Genomic DNA, 24,552 nt, shown 5'->3' on the forward strand with positions numbered 1-24,552 from the left:
TGAGCTGTTGGCTCTTCTAGTCTTACCTAATGTACTTGAATGGAAGGGGCCAAATAAACCAAAACTGGATCCCACAGAGGAGGACAAAATCTACTGTAAAAGGCATCATAGTGCCCAACACTATTAAGCAACAGTGTTTGGCTGGGGACTGTTTGCACCCTAATTTGGAACTATTAAAGTATTTGCTTGGTTTGCAGTGTGGTCAAAGGATGGGTATTGGGACTCAGTTGCAGCTTCAGTAAGACACTGCCACCATCTATTCATCTATCCTAATCTATCCTAATATAAAAAGACCAAGATCTTTGAGTGTGTGCTTCTGTCCCTGAGTCCACACACATCCGGCCCACAGGGTCAAGCAAACAAGGAGCCCATTTTCATTCATGGGTTGAATGCAACAGTGGAGTGAATCAAGTAGGGATTACAGAGTATCTTTACAGTTGAACGTCTGAACTACTGGCCTCTTCAGGTATTCCGGATTCTTTGTTACAAGCTGACTTCCTTTCAGTCAGAGTCTGCTGCACACTGGTTTGGAGCTTATAGTTCATTCATTCAGCTAGGTTGATTCCCTTTGAACTAATGGTTTTCAACAGTCAGCCTCTCATTAGTTTTCCATCAGCTCCCATTGGCTGCTCTATGGGAGAGGAGGAACCTACCATGTCCATCACAGGGTATGGTTTTCAGGTGTCAAGATCCTGTGCCTGAAACCATGTGGATTTCAAGAATGACAGCAACACTCCTGAACGTTCTGGATGAAATTCTCACACTTCACAAAATTTTGAGAAGAAATTAAACATAATTTTTTGAAGGGCACACCCCTGGATGAGAATACAGGGCTCCCTGGTTGAGGATGGAAATATATGGACAAAGAAGAATCTGGCCTCAGTCAAAGGAGGAAGTTCACTTTCACTTTCTAGGTGTAGAAATGACAAAAAGGTCCATGTCATTTTCTAGGTGTAGAAATGTCAAAAAGGTCCATGTCATTTTCTAGGTGTAGAAATGACAAAAAGGTCCATGTCAGCCAAGGTATCTTCTGCCTCAGAGGTGTTAATTGCTGTACTTACATATATAAACTCTTGTCCATAGAAGGCAAGGTAGATAGCATCTGTAGGTAGGAAGGTAGTTGTGAATTCCTGCATTGTGCAGGGATTTGCTTCTAGATGATCCTGGAGGTCTTTTCCATGATTGTATGATTTGTATTTGTAAGTAGTATATTGCAGTAGTTTTCATTTCAGCATTTATATTGCAGCCTAAGCAGAGTGGATAGAAAACTAGGAAACCCAAGTAGAGCAGCTCAGCAATGCAGCACAAAGAAGCTGTCATTGCCTTGCTCTTTGTTTTTTATGTTTGCCAGGGGAGCCTCAGGCACAAGAGAACAAAGTGGAGACTCCCTTGCTCTAATTAGGCAGTGGGAGGGGACAACACTGGCTGAACTGAGTTGAATTGACAGGTGAGCCATCATGAATCATTATCTGCTTTGTTAAAGAATTTAAAGTATCATTAATGATCACTTTCTTTTCCAACTGGTAAACTTTGGTCCATCCAATACTAGGCATCTAAAGTGAGCATGAACTCACAAAAGTGCATACTCTGCTACAAATTTTGTTAGTCTTCAAGGTACCATTGGAGTCTTGCTCTTTTCTATTACTATCGAGACTAACCCAGCTACTACTAGGGGTGTGTAAGAATTTTTTTTTTCCGATTTGGGTGTATTGGTCCTGAAAAATGTTAGTATTTCCCAATATTCCCAAATCTCAATACTAGTACAGTATCCAGATTTGGTAATATTCTGTAATCCCAATTTTTTTCAGGACCATTAAAGTCCATGGCAAATATATCATGAGGTATATTCAGTGACCTTTGCAACATAGCTGATGGAGCCTCTCCTCAAAAGAACTCCCAAGTTTCAAAAAGATTGGACCAGGGGTTCCAATTCTATGGGCACTCAAAGAAGGTGCCCCCATCCTCCATTGTTTCCAAAGGGAGGGGGAACAGCAAGACAATTCAAACTCAACAGAATGTCCCAGAGATCTGCAGTAGAAAGTCAAGTGCGCTTGTGTGTGCGGGGGGGGGAGGGGCATTTTTGCAAGGACAACAGCAGAACCAGTGCCACTATGGCAATACCAAATCCCAATAGGACTAAGGTCAACCCTGAGGTAGAAATGTGTGTGTGTGTGTGTGGGGGGGGGACATTTCTGTGAGGCAGCAGAACCATCTAGCTCTTGCTAATTCTGGTAGCTTTAAAAAGAGCATTTTCCTTAAAGAGTAAACCAGCAAGACATATATTTCTTTTGAAAAGAAGTCATACCTGATAGCAACTACCAAGCAGCCTGCTACTTGCTAATACTGAACATTCACCACCCCACAAAAGCCAATGTTGTGTACTGTTTAAAACCTCAGAGATCCAAGTTTGAATCATCACTGGCTATATTCACCTCACTGGGTGAATTTGGGCAGTCACACGTTTTCAGGCTAAGGGCTCTTGTGATCATGACATGGAGGTGAGGATAAAGTTGTAAGCTGGCTTTGGTTCCCCATTTTGGTGAAAGATGGATCAATAGTGTAGCCTAGATAGGGGTCAGATACAAAGAAGGTTGGGTGGTTGGTGGTGAGAAAAAGAAGCAGGGGGAAAGTAAGTAGGAAAGAAAGAAGGCATGTAGAGAGGTGACTACAGGGGAAATGTGAAGTATTCCTTGCAAGACTGTGTGGGTTCCCCACAGTGCAGCTGGGTACATGTCACACAACTGCTGCTAATGCACAAGTGGACCATCGTTTTCCCAGATGGAGGGCTGGATAGTGCCCTATGCACTATTGTATTAAGATTATAAGAAACAGGAGGAATTCCAAATCAAATTTAAGCATCCTTAGTTACTAAATCACAGTGTTCTTAGGAAAAGGTGTACAGGGAACTGAGGAGTCAGAAAGCACAGAGTCGAAGAAAATGTAAGCATTGCCTAAATGCTGAAAAGTTCCAAACTCTGACTTTGCTTTCTTAATCACTGTAGTTACTCTTTTCTGTATGTTTGCGGTTTTATAAGACTCTCTATGAGAGAGGCAATTAAGCAAAACTAGGCAAATGTTCAAAATATTCCCATATTGTCCATATATTTATGAACAGGGGTAGTCAACCTATGGTTCTCCAGATGTCCATGTACTACAATTCCCATGAGCCCCTGCCAGCAATCGCTGTGCTATCCAAGTCCCATGGTAGCAGGTTGCTTGGTAGTTGCTATCAGGTATGACTTCTGAAAGGTAAAAAGTTGAAGAGAGCCGTGTTTGCCTTCTCCCCTTTTATGTGAGTGGGAACGCAAGGCTTGAAGGGTGAAGATATGTTGTGGTGGAGCAGAAACAGTCACTGAGGTCACTTGTGTCTTAGGTATTGCTGCTACACCCTTAGAACACAAACAATCCCCCCCTTTTTTTAGATTGAAGATTTTTTATGCAAACATGGGGCTTTTCTCAAGCTTGTAGAAAAATCTGCTTTAGCTCTTCCAGTCTCTGGTTTTATCTACCCACATATCATAGAATCATAGAGTTGGTAGCTACATCCAGGGTCATCTAGTCCAACCCCTTGCAGAATCCACAAAGGCAAATATGCTTTGAAAGCTATGGGAATTCAAATTACAAAATCCAGCTGATAAAGAAGATACATTTTGAAGCAACTGAAAAATTATGATCAAATTCTGAGGATCTAGTTAGTGGGCCTGATGTTTTGCTGAAATTTATTCAGAATATTATTTGAAGTCTTACATTAAAACTCCTCTTCTAAAATTACAACTACACCATCTGGAGGCAAGAACTGCCACAAATTTAAGTAGATTTCTAGCATCATCTAGTGGCCATTGCTACCTCTGCGCTAGTAACATATCTAGATCGTTAGCTAGTATCAGTGTATTCACTTTGTGGATAAACTGCCATAGTTAACATATGGTGATCCTGTAGGCTTTTCAGGATGTAAGAGACATTCAGAGGTGGTTTGCTGTTGCCTGCCTCTGTGTAGCAACCCCAGATTTCCTTGGTTGCTTCCTATCCAAGTACTAAACAGGGTTCACCTGGCTTAGCTTCCGAGATCAGGCTAACCTGGGCCATCCATGTCAGGGCTCACTCCACTATAGTCATCAACATGGAATGGCAACAACTGCACATTTTGCAAGACCTGGCCAGGCCTGGCAGAAATCATCACACTACTCATGGGAGCAAGTTGCAGCAACTTTTGCAGTTTGGCCAGAGTTTTCCCAGGGAGAGTAAGGCAGGAGAAAGATGGAAAACTGACAGCCAGTATGGTGTAGTCATTGTTTGAGAGAGCCAGATTCTATTCCTTATGCTGTCATGGAAGCCTTCTCTCAACCTAATCTACCCCACTGTGGTGTTGTGAGGATAATGTGGAGGGGAGGAGAATGATGTAAGCAGTTTTAGGTTCCTATTTGGGAGAATGAAGTAAAAAAAAAATATGGTGGGGGCAGATCAAAGGAAAGTTGGTTTGTGAATAGGATGGTGAGGAGAAAACAGGAAAGAATCTGTGGGGGCTGCAAGAAGGAGAAAAAGTGTGGGAAAAGGATTCAAGAAAAATGACCTCCCTATGTCCTTGCAGATTCTTTTATATAATTTCTGATTAAACATCTATGTAAACAAAAACCAATGACCTGCCTTTTGACTACTGGAGATCTTCCCTACAGTTTAAGGATGCCATACAACGTTTGATGTCTGTACAATATTGAAGAACCCCACCTCTCTCTTGCCAGAGTAGTGTCAATGAATGAGTTGGGGTGCAAGTGTTCCATCTGAGGGGTTTACTGAACAGAAATAAAAATATATATTTGCATTGCTGGGGGAGAGGGATAAACAGCTATGCAGAACAATCCATTGGGATCTGAAATATTAAACAGAACTGAGGTTAAGTGCCTAGGGAAAAGGATGCCTTTGAGGGTAGAGTGAGAATAGCAAGTTTACCTACACAGGAGGTGTGTGAGCTGGTTAGCAGAAAATTTACTTCAGGACTGCTCTTTCAAATGATGCCTCCTTCCAGGTGCCCACATCCATGGAGTACAGCCAAAAGAAAGATGATGGCACAATTAGATGACATTCACTCCCCCCCCCCACCAAGCCAGATGAGACAGGAAGGCTTGCAGAAGACTCTTGAGTTGATGGAATGTGCTCTGACAGCAATTAGACAAGGCACGTTTGCTTAACCAAATTTAAAGGTTGCTCTCCCGACATCCAGAATGTGCAGAGTTTGTTCCACAGTGGACATAGGGGAGGGAAAGACACAGTGGACATAGGGGAAGGTAACATTACCTTGAAGAGGAAATAGGGTTGGGCACTTCAGCGTCCAAAGTGGCCGTTTGTGCCCGAAGCAGCCAGCACCTTGGCACGGGGGAGGAGGGGAGGCGTGCCGGTGGGCGCACAGATGCAGGCAGCACCCGCACCTCCCCCCCCCTACAGCGCTGGCTGCTTTGGGTGAGAACAGCAGCTTCAGACACCAAAGCGCCCAACCCTAGTAAGAAATCAATACTAGGTCTTAGTTCTAAAATACTTGAAGATGAGAAAAAAAGAGGTGACTTAGCAGTTTCAAAGATAAAATTGTATAATCAAGGAAAAGGTTTCATCTGATTGTGAACTGAATTAAACAATCCCAAACAAAGAATAATAAAATTTGAATCAGCGGGCCTTGTCTTATGGATAAAGAAATCAAATTGATTACAAAGCAAGAAAAAAAGCCATATAATTAGATTACTGACAGTATGTTTTTCACATTGGAATTTATTGAGCTCCGCATACTGTCTGCTTATGTCCTCAACAGAAGCATACCATGATAAAAATATAGGGGGAAAGACATTTAACATTTATGACAATGTTAAATGCTCAGAAGAAGTTTAAATTCTGGCAAGATAAAAAAGCTGAAGTAATTAATGTTCAATGGCTAATATATTACCAATCAGCACTAAAATTAAAGAAAACAATTAAAGAGTTCAAAGAGATAATATGGAATTTGGAAAGATAATTTAGCACGGTGGATATAGAAGAGACAAAAATGGCTTACAAAACACTTCCTTCCCTCCCCCCACAACAGATCACTTGCGAGGTAGGAGAGGCTAGGAGAGCTCTACAAAAATTGCTCTGTAAGAACAGCTCTTAAGAGAACTATGTGCAGTCCAAGGTTACCCAGCTGGCTGCAATGGGGAGGGAATGAAACCTGGTTCTCCACTCCTAACTACTACATCAAACTGGCTCTTTTATACAAGTTATTGCTTCAGTTTGAAACAGACATAGTGGGACAATGTATGATTTAATGAATGCTGAATTTTAGTGAACAATGACTGATGAACCAATGTGAATGATTATAGGAAAAAGAAATCAAATTCACAGCCAGCCATATGCCATGAGAAAATTGGTATAAAATGTTTTTTAGATTGTAAATTATTTCAAAGGACACTGAAAAAATAGATTAAAATTATAAAGGAAAATTGTTGGAAAATGTCTAAAAATAGATAGAACTATCCTTAACACCTTGCTTATCTTATATTTGAGAAACAGCCACCTGGGTGGAGACTGTCTGGGGCCTGTCCAGACTTTACTTCCTGTCCCCGGAGGCCAGTCAGAAGGTGCACAGCTTGCTGTGTGCCCTCTGATTGGCCAGCCCCACTCAGGTCCACCCCCCACAAACCCAGTGACATCACTTACCTTATTTGGCTGTTGGACGTCACCGGGGATGGAAGTGGGCTTCTAAGAGCCTGCCAGGGGCAGAAGGCAGAGGCACCCGCCTGCCCCAGCCTGGTCAAGCCTCAGAGGCTTGGCCAGGCTGGTGCAGGCCTTAAGATCTTGTGTGTGTGTGTGTGTGTGTGAAGGAGCCTCAAGGCAGGCAGCGTGTGTGTATTTGTTTGAGAGAAAAAGAAGGCAGCACACACACAAACACACACCTGCTGCCTGCCTCGAGGCTCCTGTGCCTTCCCTGCCTGCCTGCCTAACAGTGGGTATGGGTATGGTTGTGTTTGTATGTGTGAGAGGGAGAGAGAAGGCAGCTAACTTCCCCCCCCCCTCCTTTTCAGGTCTGCTTTGAAAGAGCCTCTAACAGCCCCTGACTGAGAGGAGAGAGGTGTTTCCTAGAGCAACGCATGGGAGTCTGTGGGAGGGGGAGGCCACAGAAAAGCCCCTTCTCACTTAAAATACTGTTCCAAAGTAGCCATTTTTGCCTGCAGAGCTGATCATTATAATCTAGAGATGAGCAGTGATCTAGATACAATGGTAAAGGCTTGCAGACTGCAGCTGGGGGGCAGTGATGCAAGTGTGTCCTTCCTGGGTGATGAGCTTTGGCCAGCCCATACCAGCAACTGTTTGTATTTTGGGGCACAGACAGACCAACATTGGTCCTGCGAGTCTGGAAAGTGCAGGAATATCTAAATAAAGAATATTTACAGCCTGAAACTATAAATAGTAAATAGCCAGTAAATGGCTGGAGAGACATGGGAACTGAAGAGACTTTTTCCAAGCTTGGCCTGGTAAATAAAAAACAGTATTTGCCACGAAGGTCCTATGAACTCAAAGGCATAAGTGGCCCAAAACATTGGAAGTATATATATATGGGAATATGTAGAATACATTGAAAGTTAAATTCCCTCTGGAAGCCAATACTATGATATTAGGAATACTGTCTAATAAACAACCAAATGTTTTAGAAGACATATTTGAATATATGGTGACAGTGGCTACAATTATTTACACAGCAAAATGGCAATCTGATGTCTGTCCAAGTTTTGAAGAATGGAATAAATAACTGATTGTATATGCAGTAATGGCAAAACTAACATCATACTTGATCCCCTCTTGCTCCAGATTCCCAGTGACTCTGAAGAAGGAAAAATTAAGCGCCTCCTTTCCAGAGGAAACATTGCAGTTTCCAAATAGGTAGCCAAATATTGTACTATAACATGTAAATTATACCAAAAGCATGTTATTGGACATCTGTCATGCCTTACGTACACTACTAATCTTTATATGATTTTAGCTTAATTCGGTTTTAAACATTTGATTCATGTATTTATTTGCTGTTAAGCATTTTATTAGATTATAATTTTAAAAGTTGTGCAGGTTTTTTAGCTGGCTTGGAACTATATATTACAAATAAATGAGAACATCATACTTGAAGAACTGATCACTTTCGAAGTCTGCAGAGGAATGTAAAATTTACTATAAGAGCAGGAGAAATAGAATGAGAAACAATTTAAAATGTACAACAATATATAATTATACAGTAAATGTAGTATTTTGTTAAAGCAGAAGGAGAATAAAATTTGAATATAAATGTATGAGGAATGGAAATTTGAATAATATTTGATTTTTAACTTATCTCTTTAATATGAAACATCTAATGGATTTTCTTATTTTAATGAACTCTGACATGTTATTCATAGCTAACATCTGATGAGGCATGTAACAGGATATATAATAATGATGAAAATAATATCAGTTCTAATAAATTAATGTGAAGATTAAATTGTGATTCAGATCATAAACCATGTACTGTATGATCATCATGAGCCCCCCAAACCACTAGGGATGCATCTGTAAAAACATGGCAATTGCAAGGTTGAATGTCAAAGGAAGTTCCCAATAACAACGTGGTGGAATTAGATCACCAAAGTAGTCTCCAAATAACCAGTAGTGGGGAGGATAACTTCTTTCATTGGGGATGTGATTTTGGGTTAAAACAGCATAGTAACCAAAATTTTAAGGAGCTTTTGTGCAATCTAGTGAATTGCTCCACAGCCATGGTAGCCAAGAAGTCTTTGAAGATTGAAATCAATTATTGGCAAATTTGTTAACTAAGCCGGAAATAGATTGGCCTGGAGTTGGTTGCCTTGATGATTTCCAGTGCCAGCTGGATGGGGGCAGTTTGGCTATCCTCATGTACTTAGATCTGTCAGCTGCATTTGACATAGTTGACCATGAGTTGCTAGCCCATCATCTCTCTGGAACAAGGGTTAGGGGGACGGCTGATCGCCTTCCTCCAGAACTAGACAAAGAGGGTAGCAATGAAGGAAGAGATGCTTCGCCCTTTTGCGCTCCTCTGTGGGGTGCTGCAGGGGTCGATTCTGTCTCCCACACTAACATCTATATATGCCCCCTGGCACAGCTGGTAGAGTTTTGGGCTGGGCTGTCACTAGTATGCAGATGACACCCAGCTCTGTCTCCTGATGGCAAGTCAGCTGGACTCCCCCCTGGAAACATTTGCCAGATATTTGGAAGCAGTGTCTGGATGTCTAAGGCAGTCGACTCAAAATCAACCCCTCCAAGATGGCTGTACCCACTGCCAGGAATTTGGGGGTCACCTTTGATGCCTCCTCATCTATGGAGACACAGTTCATGAAGGTAGCCCAAGTGGCATTTTCCCATCTGTGCCAAACTAGGCTACCAGCACTCTACCTGTCCCCAGAACATTTGGCTATGGTGATCCATGCAGCTGTGACTTCCATACTAGACTTCTGTAACTGACTCTACATGAGCCTTCCCTTGTGTCTGACCCAGAAAAGGCAGTTTGTGCAAAATGCAGCTGCTAGTGTCCTCTCGAGGTCATCTTGGAAAGCCCATATTCAGCCTGAGCTGAGGCAGTTGGTTCCAAAAAGCTTCCAGATCAGGTTCAAGGTTTTGGTTCTTACCTTCAAGGATATTTGTGGCCTAGGTCCCGGGTCTCTCAGGGACTGCTTATCTCCTTATGCCCCCTAAAGGGCTCTTCTCTCTGCGGGTTTTAATCTGCTCGCTGTCCCCAGGAAATATGCCTGGCCTCAACCAGGGCCAAAGCCTTTTTGGCCCTAGCCTCAACCTGGTGGAATGAGGTCCCAGAAGATCTGAGGGCCCTGATGTAGCTGACATAGTTCTGCAGGGCCTGTAAGACAGAACTCTTCCACCAGGTATCAGGTTGAGGCCAGGCTAAGGAAGATTGGGTCTCTCCTTGCAGAAGGCCTATATGCCCGATATCTGGGCAGGGACTACCCCTCCTGAGGGCGGTGGTGTGTTGCTATTACAGGGCATGGAAGGGGTGGGGGGAGGTTATAGAATTGGATTATACCATCATCACTGTTGTAATTTTATTTTTTATGGAGGTTACTGTAAACTGCCATGAGCCGGCAGGGTCTGGGAATGGCAGTTAAGAAAAGTCAATATAAATAAATACAATGAAAGCATATGGAATTTAGAAGCATGTATTGTTCAGTGCTCTAAGGTCCAAAATGAGTCATTTCCCCCATTCTTGCCAATAGCAAAGGATCTGGAGTAAAAACCCTCTGCCCCTGGATGGGAGGTGGACGAGTAATAGCTCCCTTTGACACGATAGATAGAACCTCATGGGAAAGGAAGGCTCAACAAGGTGTTGAAGTAACACTTCCAGAATAGACTCAACTCAATAAAGCAACTTGTTTATTATAGTAGGCACCCAAGTATCATCAGTTATTGAGCACCAAACCTGCAAAAAATAGGCCAACTGGTCCAAAAAAGAAAGCTTTACATACTAGTCATACTGGGCCTGAGCCCCTTGGTGGCTGCTCCCAAGAGGGTTGGTTCAGATGTTCACCTCTTGTTTTTAAAGGCTTTGTGCCCCGAGAATCCTGGTACAGGATAGCCTATATAACTGCTAGCTGTTGGGGGGGGGGGCTGGAATCTATAATCAGGGAACTTGAACGATCAATGAGGCCGAAACTATGGGGCATATCTTTAAGAATATCTTTGCCTGTAAGGCTGAGCTGTAGAAGATACTATCCTTAATAATTCTGCAATACGTTTGTTCTTATGAACGTGATGTAGAATGTCATCAGTTCTGGCATTAAATAACTCTTGACTTTCAACCGTGGCACTACTGTCCACCAGCAGATTTAAGGATCCTAACTATGTGTGCCTATGTAAGAAATTCCTGAATCCCTAGCTCTGCTGTGACTGTCAACTGCACGCTGTGCTGCATTTAACTGCTGTTTCCCTAACTTCTGCCCATCTAGCAGCAAAGGGAATCCATGAATTGACCCATACAATTCCACAACAGCCCATCACAACAGTAAAATTGGCAACATGGAGAAACCATGGCCTCAGAAGAATGTATTTTTCAATCAAGGTAGTCCAGTCTTTGATCTTCTCTATGTAGGACAGCAGAATGCATCTCCTGCTCTATTCTTCAATGGGAGCATCTCTGAATGTTGGAAGAGAATGATGGCTCCATCTTCTTGTATCTCGTACAAATTCTATTAATTTCTTGGTAGGAGCAAATGCCAGAGGAGGTTTAGACTAGATTCCCATGACAATATCCTGGAAACAGTGTAACAGTGTTAATGCCACTGGTCCTGAATCAGCGCTAAATAAGACTTTCCTAATAGGATCTGGTGACTGTGGTCCAGTCAAGGTGTACTCAAGTCCAAAAGACTTGGCTGTATAAATCAACTGCTTTCAATATAATTTACAGTAACCCATAGGGGATGGTGCTGATAGATCCCAGACAATGTCATGAGGAAATGGTAGGGATGTGTTTTGTCTCTGGAAAGGGGTCTGGTTCCATTGCTTCCTCAATTTCAGACATGAGAGAGACTTGAGCCCCCCATGGAGACATAGCTAGGTGCATCTCTGGGTTTAAGTTACCTGTTGGGCAGCTGGTTTGAAAGTGGCCCATAGAAATGGGACACACTGATTTTGATCATTCCACAAAGACTACTGTGGAGGTACCATCACCAGGAATGGAAACCAAGATGGATGCTGAGAAGACTGTTTTGGGACTTGTTTGTCAGCGTTGGAAGTCTGTTGGTGGAACTTCATAAACTTTGTCATCAGATGGGAGTGGGGATTGATGTGGCTGGAGAGATGGCAATGGACGTCTCAGAATCCATGAAAGACAGATCAAACAAATTGTTGAAACATAGTATCAAGGCGATGGCAAGGCAGAAACATTCAAAGGTCGGCTTTGAACTGAGCGTGAGACCAAGTCTCTGCACAGTGACTTTGCTGCTGCCCCAATGAGGGGGAGATTGTGGGAGAAGACAGATTCCCAACATTGATGTAATCTTGAATGCTGGTGCCATAAAGGCAATGACTGATCGTCTCTATGCTTGACCTTCAACGGTGGTTCCAATGCTGAGTGGGTAAGTGCTGGCATGGTAGATGGAATTAAAGTTGAAGAGGTCAGCGTGGTTGCTACTGAAGCAGCCCTCGAACTTTTAAAATGTAGAGCCCATTTTTCTACACTGGAGTCCTGGGCACCAAAAACCTTCTTCCATAGGGCAGCCTTTAGCCTGGCTGCTCTATATTCTCTTGCCTTAGGTGTGAGGTGACAACAGGGTGGACGCAGTATTGTGTTCCTTGCCGAGACAAAGCAGACAGGATTTATGGCTGAAGTTCTGGACCACCTCAGATTTTTAAAATAATGCAATGAGAAACAACATAAAGCTGAATACTGTGAAAATATACAAGGTATACGCTCGTTGTCTCCTCACAGTGGCAGAAAGAGAATTGTGGGGAAAGTTTGTCCCACCCCTATCATATAACGTTTGGCTCCAGAAAGATCTTCTGAAGCTAGTTAACTTTCCCATGGCTGGCCTGCGATGACATAGTCCCTCACGTGTGCCTCCGCAGAAAACCACGATGAGCCAAGATACAAAGCCGGCTTTTGCAAATAATTTGAATTTAAATCCCACCTTGACCTTAGAGCAATACATTTTAAAGAACTCAAAACATAATAAGTTTCTTTACCAATATGCTCCAATTTAAATTCAACCTAGACTAACACACTTGCATTGCTTTTGGGAGATGCACATATATAACCTTTGGCAAATGAACAGGGAAAAATAATTTCACAATTGCAGAACAGCCCTTGATCATTGTTTTGTAGGATCATGTTGATTAAAGTTCGGAACTGCATCATTTAAGCCATTTTCACAACCTTATTTCCTATCAGGATACCACTTCCAGATGTGACAAATATTCAGGTCATTTACTACCTGTGGCTGCAACTAGAGTTGGCACCAATCAGAGCTTCATTACATGCTGTTTTCTTACATGGATGTTGTATAAGCAGTTGCTTTGTGCAACTACAGATGGACATCGGGGTTCAAACCTCTATTTAGCCATTAAGCTTACTAGTGAGTGAGCTTGGCCCAGTATTTTAGCGTACTTTATCATACTACGTAAAACGAGAATGGGATTTCTTTTAAAATTAAAAACTGAATACTTGAAGCATTTTTATTTATTTATCGTACAGTATATCTGAAGCAACTAACAGCACCTGTAAATAGCTGAGATGGATCTACTTCCAGGTGGCATCAGCAGATTATTATTTTTTTTTCAATTTACAAAAGGGATGACAAAAAGGGAAACAGCCCATTGTAGCAGACTATTTCATTAGCAATGAATGAAATGAAATAGTAAGTTGCTATTTAATGCATTAAAACAGAGACCAATACCCTTCACAGCAAATTTTACTTTTTGTGCAAATTAGAACAGTTCACAGTGCTTTAGGATTCTCAAAGGGAAAAAGTCATAGAAATGTTTGCTGCTTTCTCTCAGTAGAAGAGTTTTGAGCCTCCTTTGACTACACGAGCCAAAATTCTAAGAAGGCATAAACAAAGGGATGAAACAAAAGGATATACAGAGGTATATGCCAGGAAGTGCAGTGCCGAATTTTTTAAAAATGTTGAGTCGTAGAGGACACTGGAAAGAAACAAAGATTAACATGGATGTTCTTGCACCAGCCATGTTTCCACCTCCCAATCTATGGTTCATCTTGGCTACTTAATTTCCTTTCCCATATCACTTCCAAAGCTCTATTCAAAAGTCATTGTTCCACTTTCTATATAATGCATCATTGCTGCACATTTTTTAATAATGATGATTCTTATCCTCTGCTTCCTAGAACATGCACTCTGGTGAAAAATGTGTTCAAAGATATATTCTTGGAATATTCTCCCAATGTTATATAAACTTAATTCCCAGCCAAGCATCCTTAGCTGAACATGGTTACTCATGGCATTTTGCACTTGATGGTTGCAAAAATATGCTTCATTCAGAAAGAGTGAGACTAAATGGGGAGGGGGGGAGCTTCCTCTTGCTAAAGAAAAAGTTACCTGTCTGCTTCCCTGCATGTATTTTAAAGAACATGAAGATGACAAACTAGCATAAGCACTGCCACATACATTTGCCTTAACCCATGTGAAATCCTGTCACAACCCATTGGCGCATTTGCTCTGAGGTAATCAGAAGTCCTAGAATCAGGATGGCCCTCGTAAGCACCATGGATATGCCACTTCTACACAGTTTTAATTCTTCAAACAGAAATGGAGCTGGTAAAAGGGAGGGCACTAAAGGAAGGATGCAGCAAGCCAAGCAAAATACAACCCATTCCCCTTGTAGTCTTGAAGCACTAACTTTGGCTAATACATAAACAAATCCATCTTAAGGGGTTTGGAACCAGACTAAAGGGAGAAGTGACTTTGGATGAGAAATAAAGTAAGCAGCTTTTGTGCCTACTCAAATGCCTACTGAGTGCAATCTTAGGCAGAACTACATCTTAAATCTTAAAAGGATGCAGCTGCTTAGGATGGCACTGTCATTCACCTACATTAATATTTAAATAAATAATTCTGCCTCTTGGCAGGCAGAGAAACTAGTTGGCAGTACAGCCATGAGTGCTAAATCAAAAACAGGGGAAGAGACATTCAGAAAAGAGGTATGGAAGGGAAGGAAGAGGCTGTCTAAGAGACCTTGGATTATGACATTTTGTCGAACCACATTTTCCTCTGAACAAAAAGGGATCATCAAATAAAGGATCAATATAGCCTGAAGTGATAAAGTGGCACAATGAAGTACACCCAGGCCCCCCCCCCCAATTCTCCATCTGAAAGCATTTTTAGATGTAAAGTCCTCTGAAGACTGGAGTTCTTGCCTGCCCCATGCCTGCAAGGTGCCATACTTGGAGCTCTCCCATTGCTGGCTTTCAAGTCTACAATGCCATCCTTCTTTCTGCACCCTGGGAAAAGCCGTCTCTTCCAAAGCAAGTTGAGAAGTAAGCATTCAGACTTCCCCCCCAAAAAACAGTTCACATTTATTATTGATACAAATAAAAAAATCTTTTAAAGACTGTTATCTTATTACCAAGATTGAGGTAATATGTTTACAAAACATTTACAGAAACTGATATGAAGTTCATGAATACAGAGAAAGTTTGGCAGGGACAAACTTGCTAAATTAAGTTCAAGGAGAGAAGGGCCAGCAGAACTGTCAGTTCTGGCGGGAAAGGGAAAGCACAGTGGGAACTAAAAAAGACTAAGGAGAAGAGCAGAGGGTTAGTCAGGTCATAATTGCCATGGCACGTTGCTAAAATGAAAAGAAAAAGTCAAGTCTTGCTTTTGTGATGTATGGAGCCCCTCAAGTGTTTGTGCTTTGAGCTCTGAAAGATGCATGAGACTTCTAGAGGAACAGTAGCCCCGAAGGACACTTCTGAGCAAGCTTAAAGGGATCTTCAGACAGGAGAACTGGCTGCAACTCAAAGAGAAAAAAAAGTTCTACAAAGCCAGACATCTCTGGGCAGATGTGGACCGTTGAATGAAGCAGTTTCTTTACAGCTGTCAGCAAAATCGCCATCTGAGAGAAAGAGAGAAAGAAAGAAGGGACCATCTTTCAAGACAGAGCCCTTACAAGAGGAAAGAAGATGTGCCATTTTGCAGTGGGGCACCAATGATACTTAACAACAAGGCAGCTGCCCATGACCCTACGTTTCTTTGAGGCAAGAACCACGTTCGTGCCTGCATACCAAAGATCAAAAGTGTTACTGGAGGTAGCTGTGATCTAACTACCTAAACAACAGTAGGAGAAACAACATCGTATGTGCATGGCTATAAGAATTATCTAGATCCCACCCCCCCACCCCCCACCTACAGTTTGCTGTATTGTAAGTCTCACCTTGGCTGCATACTTAGGAAAAGTCAATTGTTACTTGCCTGTTTCAAAAGGAAGAGATTTTTAAAACCAGTATTGGCCTTTTAATACTCTGTTCCTATTCAAATCCTCTTAACCCTCTCAGTAAGAGATTTACGAGTTGCATTTCACTGTTCCCTTACTTTTTTAGAAAAGGAAAATAAACCATTATTTTTTACAAGCTGCCCAAGCAGAGTTTCTGGGCCCAGCCAGAATGGTCCTTCACTTGAAGCAGATCTGATTGCCCTGGGGTGAGGGTGGGGGCAGGGTGGAACCATTGCAGCAGTTATTGCACATTTTGGGAACTCCTTTGCATTTCAACCCACTGAGCAGCTTGGCTCTTGAGCTCTTTTGAACACGGGCCAACTTTCAAGCTGAAGTTTCACATAAAATATTAATGGCCTTACCTGCTGGGGCTTAAAGAGCACTGAGCTCGGGAATTTAAGCTTCCACTACAGGGAGTGGGGGCAGGGTGGGAGAAGGGAGTGGAACGATCATTGCAAGCTAAAAAAGAAAGGCTGTGCTAAGATGCTGGTGCCTATTTTTGCTCAGCGTTGGGACGTTAGACAGAGTAGGAAAAGAAGAACTGTTGCAGCCACACACTACTCTAAACCAAGTCCTGGCAGAAAGGAGATCCTCAGCTGAACGCATGCTGAGGGTGAAAAAGGATTCTAGTGTGGTGTGGTGATGTTCGTCTCCAAGAGAGAACGAGCAAGAGCAAAAAATGAACCTGAGAACCCAATGTAGGGCCAGCCTTTATGCTGATTTGAGGAGAGCCTGCTCTGTCCTCTTCTACCCCGTCATCAATGCTCAGAAATGTAAATTCATGGCTGGGGAAAAAAATCTTTCAATGCCCAAAGCTGGATTATGCCCTTAATGTTGTGATCAAGTGAAAAGTAACAGTGTCAAAATGGCTTCTTGCGTGAACCTGCTCCTCTTCCTCAGCAGAGGGCAGTATGCGCATGGAACAAAGCTAGGTAAAAAGTTCAGCCAGTCACCAGCTGGCCCTTTCTGAAATGTCAAGCATCCTGCCACTCTTGCCTCCAGGCCTTAGCAGCAGGCAGTTAATACAGGAGGGGAACTCGCAGCAGGAGGAAAGGAGAAAACGCTTTTTTGGAAACGCCGCAAGATCACGAGCAGTAGCCTTACCGTTAAGGTTAGGGTTTCTAAAACACTACAGGATTTTTTGGAGGGTGTTAGTTTTTAAAATTAAATTCTCAACCACCAATACATTGATTATTTGTTTCTCTCATTCCAAAAAACCCCTTGCATTTTAAGTTTGTGCAAGAATGTTTAGAAAGTATTATGGCTACAGGGTTAAGTTTAGACACACTGGCTTTTCAGGTCTAGTTCAAACAAAATCATTACATTTAAATGCAAACAGCTACTTTACTATTTATAAAAAGGCCTTCCACGCGTGTACTTTTTTGTTTTGTTTTGGGTTTTTTTTTTTTGCAATTTGTCAATGATGATTATGCTGCATTGTGGTTGGCCTCCACAGACGCGGGTCCAGCCATCTCATGCTCCGACCTTTTGCTGGCTGTGGCACTACCTGGAAATCATGGAGCTGGAGTGGGACTGGCTGGAAGAGGTTGTAGCAGCACTAAGCTGAGAAAATCCACTGTGGCTTGATTCAAGGCTGCTCATGGACCCTCTGCAGCAAAAGAGAGACACAGACAGACACACACACATGGAGACATGTTAAGGATGAGAGCAATTTTGTGCACCTTTAGCATGCTACTTGTTTTAGCTTCTCTCTGAGGGCTCACACATTACAGTGAACAACAACCATCTGTCAGCTCCTTCCCTTGATGCCCAGCACAAAAAGATGTCCTCTTCCCCAAATTCTTTATGTAGTGAACTGAACGTGAAACGTCTCTTATTTCATGCAAGCACAAGGCTACTCTCTTGTCTCCCACCCCACAGAGCACTCAGTGAAGGAGGTCTTCTTTCTCACTTTACCGATACCTGATGCGAAGGCGAAATGCCATGCAAATTCCTGGCAGGGCTACTGACCTTCTCAGTGCTTGGTACCCTGACCAAGATACCCTTTACATGGCCAGATACCCACAGTTGGGAAAAGTGATTATTTCCCTCACCTCAAATCTCCGGCTCACCCCTAGATTCAAGAGATCATTTACAATGTTAACGAATTCTCAGGCTGAGCACATCTGCTTTCTGATTCTCTACAGCAAGACATTTTCATAAATGACACTGCCATTTATGGTCCAAGACTGAATCTGATTAAACCAACTGACTTCTCCAAAACACACTGATGAGCTTGACTGCAGTGCTGAAGGGGAACCTCCAGAGCAGCTGAGGTGCATACAAGTCTTTTGGCAAGAGGCTGGAGGAAACAGAGGCTTCAGTGCAATATTCTGAGGCAAGAGCAAGGTACCTGCATGATTCATGTGCCTAAATTCATGATTCATGTGCGAATGCTGGCAGGGGGGCTCCTGGGAATTGTAGTCCATGGACATCTGGAGGGCCGCAGTTTGACTACCCCTGGCCTAAATGTTCTCTTTTCCTCAAGTCAAGAGGGCAAGGGTACTAACAACCAGCTTCTTATATAGTCTGGAATGGGGTATTCTGTACAACGACCATTCCAAGTATACAGGCATACATGATACAGCCCCAGTTCCTGACAATCTGGAGCCTCTGAAACACTATTCTAGCTTTTATGATAGCAAAAAAAAAAAAAGAAAGAAAGAAAAAGCATAATTCACAGCTGATCAAAAAATTAAAAGCAGGACTAATCTAGTTTTGAATGAACAGGGCTTCTCCATAGCCCACTTAGCTCCCAGTCCTTCTTTCACGATTACTTCTCTTTCTCAAACCCTGGTTCCATAATACCAATTACTATGATCCCTATTTAGCTGTTATTTTCAGGTACCCCATTTTTTTGCCAAGTTAACTGCTTACTGAACCTACAAAGTTGGGATTTTTTTTTTAATTCAGAGGTCTCCTAACCATGCACCCGGTCTTACGTAGGCAAAACATACAATTCTGCATGAAAATCTTTCTATAAGTTCTATACGATGAACATGTGCTCAATGTGGAATTCAAAGTAAGGATCCAAGACTATGCTTTTCTATTTACAATTCCGGAAACAAATCAGAATCCTTGTGAAATAAAGGTATTTTGTGGGTGGGATGGAGCAATGGCAAGCAACGTGAAAGGCTTTTACAGTGAAGATGAAGGGAAGCAGGATGCAGGGATGTGACACATATATTCCACACACATTGAATAATCCACTCTCACTGCACTTTAGAAGATTATCCTGTTTTGCATGGGAAAATCCAGCTGCAAAAGCATAATGATAGTGCATTACCCGTGTGTGGAACAAATGTGTTACTGACACCAAACAGATCTGCAACAGAAAGGTGCTATCTAGAGTAACAATTATAGCCATATGCTTCAAACACTGAAGAGTCAGGTTTTTTTCCCCCAACTACAGACCCTAAGGAAATCCGCCAGTAGTTAAAGTGACAGACTCCATCTGGATTCTTTACTGCTATAGGCAAGGCCTTCATGGCTTTGCTTTTTAACAAAAAAAAAAAAAGGGGGGGGGGAATGGCTTCCTTTTACAAAACTTTGCCCTGTTCAGATACTAAGGGACCACAGATAATGTTACCTGAAATCTTCTGACCCGATTACTTCTGTGTAGTACATAACTTTGCACTTATGAGATGAGACTTGGAGAGATGCCAGAACATCATCCACACGTGGCAAGCTGGTTGTAGCACAGGCGGGCATGCTGTGGAACTTCCACTGGAGAATGTAGAAGCCAGGCCACCTCGTCACATGAGACCCCTGCAAGCAACGGCAGAAAGAGAACTTGCTGAAGGCTCCTTTCTGTGGCACAGAATAGAGAGGCAATCACCTCCAAAAGTGTCTAACGTGGCAACACTAACAAAAGGGGAGAAACTATTAAAAAGATTCAACTTGGCTGCTGTGGGACTGGAGTAATAGCTCCCCACATGGACAGATATCCATATACCTCCAAAAGAGACTGGCTGGTGACCCTCAGGTCTGCCTTCCTTTCCTGAAAATCTGGTCTCTGATTACTTGCCCTACAGACACCCCTGCCATGAGTATGATATTGGGGGTTTTCCCGTAGCACACTAGCTTGAGTGACAAGGATTAAACCAGTAAGAACTACATATGATAGGCCCTCAAATTAGGCTTTCAGGAAAATGTCAGATGCCCTGTTCTATTCCTTTCCCAACAAGAAAATCAAATTACACCTCCCTGTGACAGATTATCATATGCAACAGCAGACTGAGCACTTACTTTGGAGCAGACGGTTAGAATTGCACTGGGGAATGGAGAGAAGGCAACATAAGAGGAGCAGCAGATAAGTGTTGGGGGGGGCTTAAATGGCAAGAAACACTGCCCTAACAGAGCCTTCCTGCCAGAGGCACTGAAATGGCACATGTTAGATTAGGAAGCTCATGAAACAGATTACCACCCCAGATTCCATAAAATTTACCAGTTTCCTTTGAACTGGTGAGCCACCTTGAGCCTATGGGGAAGGGCGACATATACATTTGAATATAGGAAAGGATCACAGAAAGTCAGTTTGAGAATAGTGTACTACCTGAGAGAGGGATCTGTACTGTCTGGCATGTCCTCCTTTCAGAGGGTGACCGGACTAGGTGAACCATGGACTAGGTGCAGAGAGTCTCACTCACCTGGACGCTCTCCCCCTCCTTACAGGTAAGTGGAGACTCCACCATACTGTAGTCCCGCCCTAGGTGCCAGGCTTTGTCTATCAGCTGAACATTGTTGCCACCAGGAGAGGTAATGCTGTGGGCCCCCAGGGACTCCTTTTTAGGAGGCTGCGGTGCTCTCTTGGAGTGATAAATGTTAAAGACAATGTCACCTTTACAGACATCAAAATCCCAGGTGATCACAGAGGAAGCTTCCACAATCTGAATGAAAATCTAGGGAGAAACAGATAACAATAGACACTTAGCTGAGGCAGAAATTCATTAGTAGAGGAGCACCACTACTGCAGTGCACTGTCAGATTTCACTTTTAAGGACTCCTCCATCATTGTCTTTATTCACTACAGTAGTGGCTCATAAACTAATGCAACAGCAAGTTAATTATTTCTGCATCCAACTTCATCAGTTTTATGAAAGGCATCACATTATTTAAGTAATACATACAGTCAAGTTAGCCCTAAAACACAAAACAATTCTCATACATCATATTTATCGTGCATATCATATCACTTTTCACTTTTTGTGGCAGACAGGACTGTTAAGCTGCAGATGACTTACGGTGTCTCCCTCAAGGGAATTTTCAATGCAAAAGATGAGAAAGTAGGTTTGTCATTGCCTGCCTCTGTGTAGACCTTCCTCAGTGGTCTCCCATGTAAGTATTAACCAGGGCCACTCTGCTGAGCTCCCAAGATCTGGCAAGATCAAGCTCACATGGCCAGGCAGGTCAGAGCTTTTCACTTTTAGAAACTTTAACTGCAGACAAATGATGCATGGACTACAGAAAATCCAAGCACTAAAAGACCCATTAGCTGAAGAACCAAAGGAGAAGAACGACAAGCTGATGATGAGCCAATCAGCGATGAACCAATGTGGTCAATGTGATATTGTTAGAAACATGGAATGGAGAGCAACACAAGTTTGGTGTTTTGTTAACAGTTTAACTCAAGAATCACTGATGAAGATATTTGTAGTCAAAAATGAGTTGTACATCCTGGGGCTCATTTTGGCTCTGGTTCAAGTTCTGAAATAAATTCATTTGACGGGTCTGCTGTCATCAGCTTGTTGTTCTCCGTTATATAGACTAAGAAGCCGGAAAAGGAATCCCGTGAGTCAAAACTGTCAAAAGGGACTGTTTCTACATTAAGAAACTAAGTTCATGGCTCAGGTAAGTTGACCCCTTACAAGGGTATGAGCAGCTGACTCCAAGGCCTATCTTATTAAGAAGTAAACCTGGGAATTGTGTAGGATTTTACCTTTCTGCCTCCTTCGCTATGAGCCAGAAATTCACAAAACTTTCTGATCATTGAGGTAAGAGCTATGAACTTGCAAACATCCTTCCCTCACATGTAGTTTCTTAAACAGGTATATTCCAAGAATGAGCCCCCTCTGATCTGCACTGGCTTTGAGAGATCCAGATATAAAATCTAGACTAAACCAGCCTATGTCAAGTCCTTCCTCTTCCGATAGCTACTGCTAAGAAGGAACAACAAGAAAACCTACCTCATGGGGAGCTCCTTTGAAGACGCTTGCAGACTGATAAATGGTTTCTGTCCACAGCTTTAGATCTTCATTTTCTAGTTCTTCTGCTGTCCGGTAAAGAGATTTGGGAACCAGCCCACCCTCTGGAACTTCACACTTTAAAATGTAATTGAGGAAAAAATGAGTCAGTACAACAACTGACAGAAACACCTCCGGTAGAATGAGCTGGAAAAGTTATACTAAAGACACTCTTCCCTGAATGGAAGTAAGGCTTAATTTATTGCTGAGGAGCACACACTCACTTGTAAGAACAGGAAAAAAAATATGTCACCACTTCAGATAAAAGTGAGGAAATTTATGTTCTTGTGGAAAAATGATTTTGTAGTTGTTTATACAGAGAACAATTCCCATCTGAAAGTCTATTTAAACAGCTATATCCTGCATACACAAACCCACCAGGAATTTTCTAGAAGGTATTAGTCCATGTTATCAAGCTAAAAGGTATCAGAGATGGAATGAATCTATGCAATGGTGCGGGGAGGCACACAGCAATTATATAGTCAACAACAACAACAGCGGCAACAACATTACTATCAGTAAGCACTCAATGTGAAATGAGGGAGGTAAACAGAAAGGGAAGGTTGATGTTCTATTGTTCACCTTGTTTTTGTGTTGATGTTATATTGTTATATTTTTAAAGGTATTGTTGGGTATTGTTGGACATTTTATTATGTTTTATTGACTCCTGTAAACTGCTGCGAGATTTTTGTGAGCAGCTGTATACAAATATAATTATAAATACATATAATAAAATAAAGCATGAGTGCTAGGGACTGCTGAGATTCTCAAGAGCATCTGGACACTATGCATTTATATAACTTTTCAGACAACCCTGTAAGGTAAGTCGCCATCATTCCCTTATTGCAGAAAGAAGGGATTAGGACACAAGATCTTGCCAAAGACTATTTATTGAGCTAAAGTGAGATTTAAAGGAAAGAGTCTTCTCAGCCTCCGGGGAGGGCGGTATAAAAGTATGATAAATAAATAAATAAATAAATAAATAAATTACAGCCATTGTACAAACTTTCTAGTATTTAAATGCAATACAAGTAAGCAACTCTTGGCAAGTCAATCAACTGCTGTAGATGTAATTGCACTCAGGTAAATATGCTGTATCTGTTTATATTGTTCAAGGACATATCCATTCTTAAGAAACACCCCAGGAATTTATCTGTGTTCTACTACAGATACTGTCTGGATTAAAGTAAGCCTGAACATGAAAGCTCAAATGTAGTTTAGGCGCTTATCTTTAACCGCTCCTGCGGAGAGGATTATATAAAGGAGTAAGGGCTAAAGGGGAGGAGATAGAGCGGGCTATGTCCGGGATAAAAACTCGGAGCGGCTCCCGATTGGGCCCTCCAAGTGTCACTTGAGGGCCAAGCAACCAATGGGGAGCCTTGCTTGGGCCAGCTGGGAAGTCGCCGCTCAGAGGAAGAAACCTTCCCCAGCAGTAAGTCCTCCGGCCGGCTTCCCCTCGCCCAGGGAGTCTTCTGCTGGGCCCTGGGGCAGGCTCGCCATCCTGAGCCTTCTGCCGGGGCCTGGGGCAGCCTCGCCAGCCCCTGGGCCCGGCAGTAGGCCGCAAAGCCTGCCGCCGCCTTCCCGAGCCTTCTGCCGGGCTCTGGGGCAGCTGAGCCTGCCCCTGGGCCTGGCACTAGGCCGCAGAGCCCGCCGCCCCCGTCCGGAGCCTTCTGCCGGGCCCTGGGGCAGCAGAGCCTGTCCCTGGGCCTGGCAGAAGGCCACAAAGTCCCCTTTTCAGGCCACCTACCTTACTCTGTTCCTCCCTTCCTCCCAGCATTCCCTTTATCCTTCCCTTCCTCCCAGCATTCCCTTTATCCTTCCCTTCCTCCCAGCATTCCCTTTGTTTTTCCCTTCCTTCCTTCCTTCCTTCCTCCCTCTCTTTCATCTGCCTCTTTCTGGCTACCTGTTTCTCTCCCTCTTCTTCTGTCTCTATCTTCCTCCCTTTCTTTCTGTCTTTCTCTCTGTCTTTCCCTTTTCCTCCTTCCTTCGCCCCATCCCTCCACCCACCCACCATGCTAGGGCCCGCTGTATTTTGGCCACAGCGGGCTTAATATCTAATAGCAGACATAATTTTGTTAGACAAACTGTGTACCTACCATGCATTCTCCACCAAGGAAATCTGGAATGATTTCTTTGTCGATATAATCCAGCAGGCCACCAGGACCCTGATAATCATTGCCTGCATAAATTAGGAATTTTTTTCGAGTGTTTTCATCAATGAATGGACTAACCTGTAGATAAAAATGGAGTTACTACAAAGGCCAACTTCTCAACCTGCTTCCATATATTTGCTGTTCTTCCAAATGACACAAATATTGGTTTCCTATTTAGA

General features: G+C 42.8%; 1 protein-coding gene across 3 annotated transcripts in view; it reads right to left on the bottom strand.

Moving 5' to 3' along the window:
* Nucleotides 1-15,042: 15,042 nt before the first annotated feature.
* Nucleotides 15,043-24,552, bottom strand: part of SEC14L1 (SEC14 like lipid binding 1) — a 91,239-nt gene continuing 81,729 nt past the window's right edge. For all 3 annotated transcript variants that reach the window (XM_077327652.1, XM_077327650.1, XM_077327651.1), the window contains 6 exons: nucleotides 24,317-24,451; nucleotides 22,164-22,298; nucleotides 20,628-20,879; nucleotides 19,568-19,746; nucleotides 17,486-17,587; nucleotides 15,043-15,600 (listed from right to left, as the gene is read on the bottom strand). In XM_077327652.1, the coding sequence (XP_077183767.1) occupies nucleotides 15,585-15,600; nucleotides 17,486-17,587; nucleotides 19,568-19,746; nucleotides 20,628-20,879; nucleotides 22,164-22,298; nucleotides 24,317-24,451 (819 nt within the window). In that variant the 3' untranslated portion in view covers nucleotides 15,043-15,584. The remainder of the gene's footprint in view (nucleotides 15,601-17,485; nucleotides 17,588-19,567; nucleotides 19,747-20,627; nucleotides 20,880-22,163; nucleotides 22,299-24,316; nucleotides 24,452-24,552) is intronic.

The sequence above is a fragment of the Paroedura picta genome, chromosome 3, assembly GCF_049243985.1.
Source record: "Paroedura picta isolate Pp20150507F chromosome 3, Ppicta_v3.0, whole genome shotgun sequence".
NCBI classification, from domain to species: Eukaryota; Metazoa; Chordata; class Lepidosauria; order Squamata; family Gekkonidae; genus Paroedura; species Paroedura picta.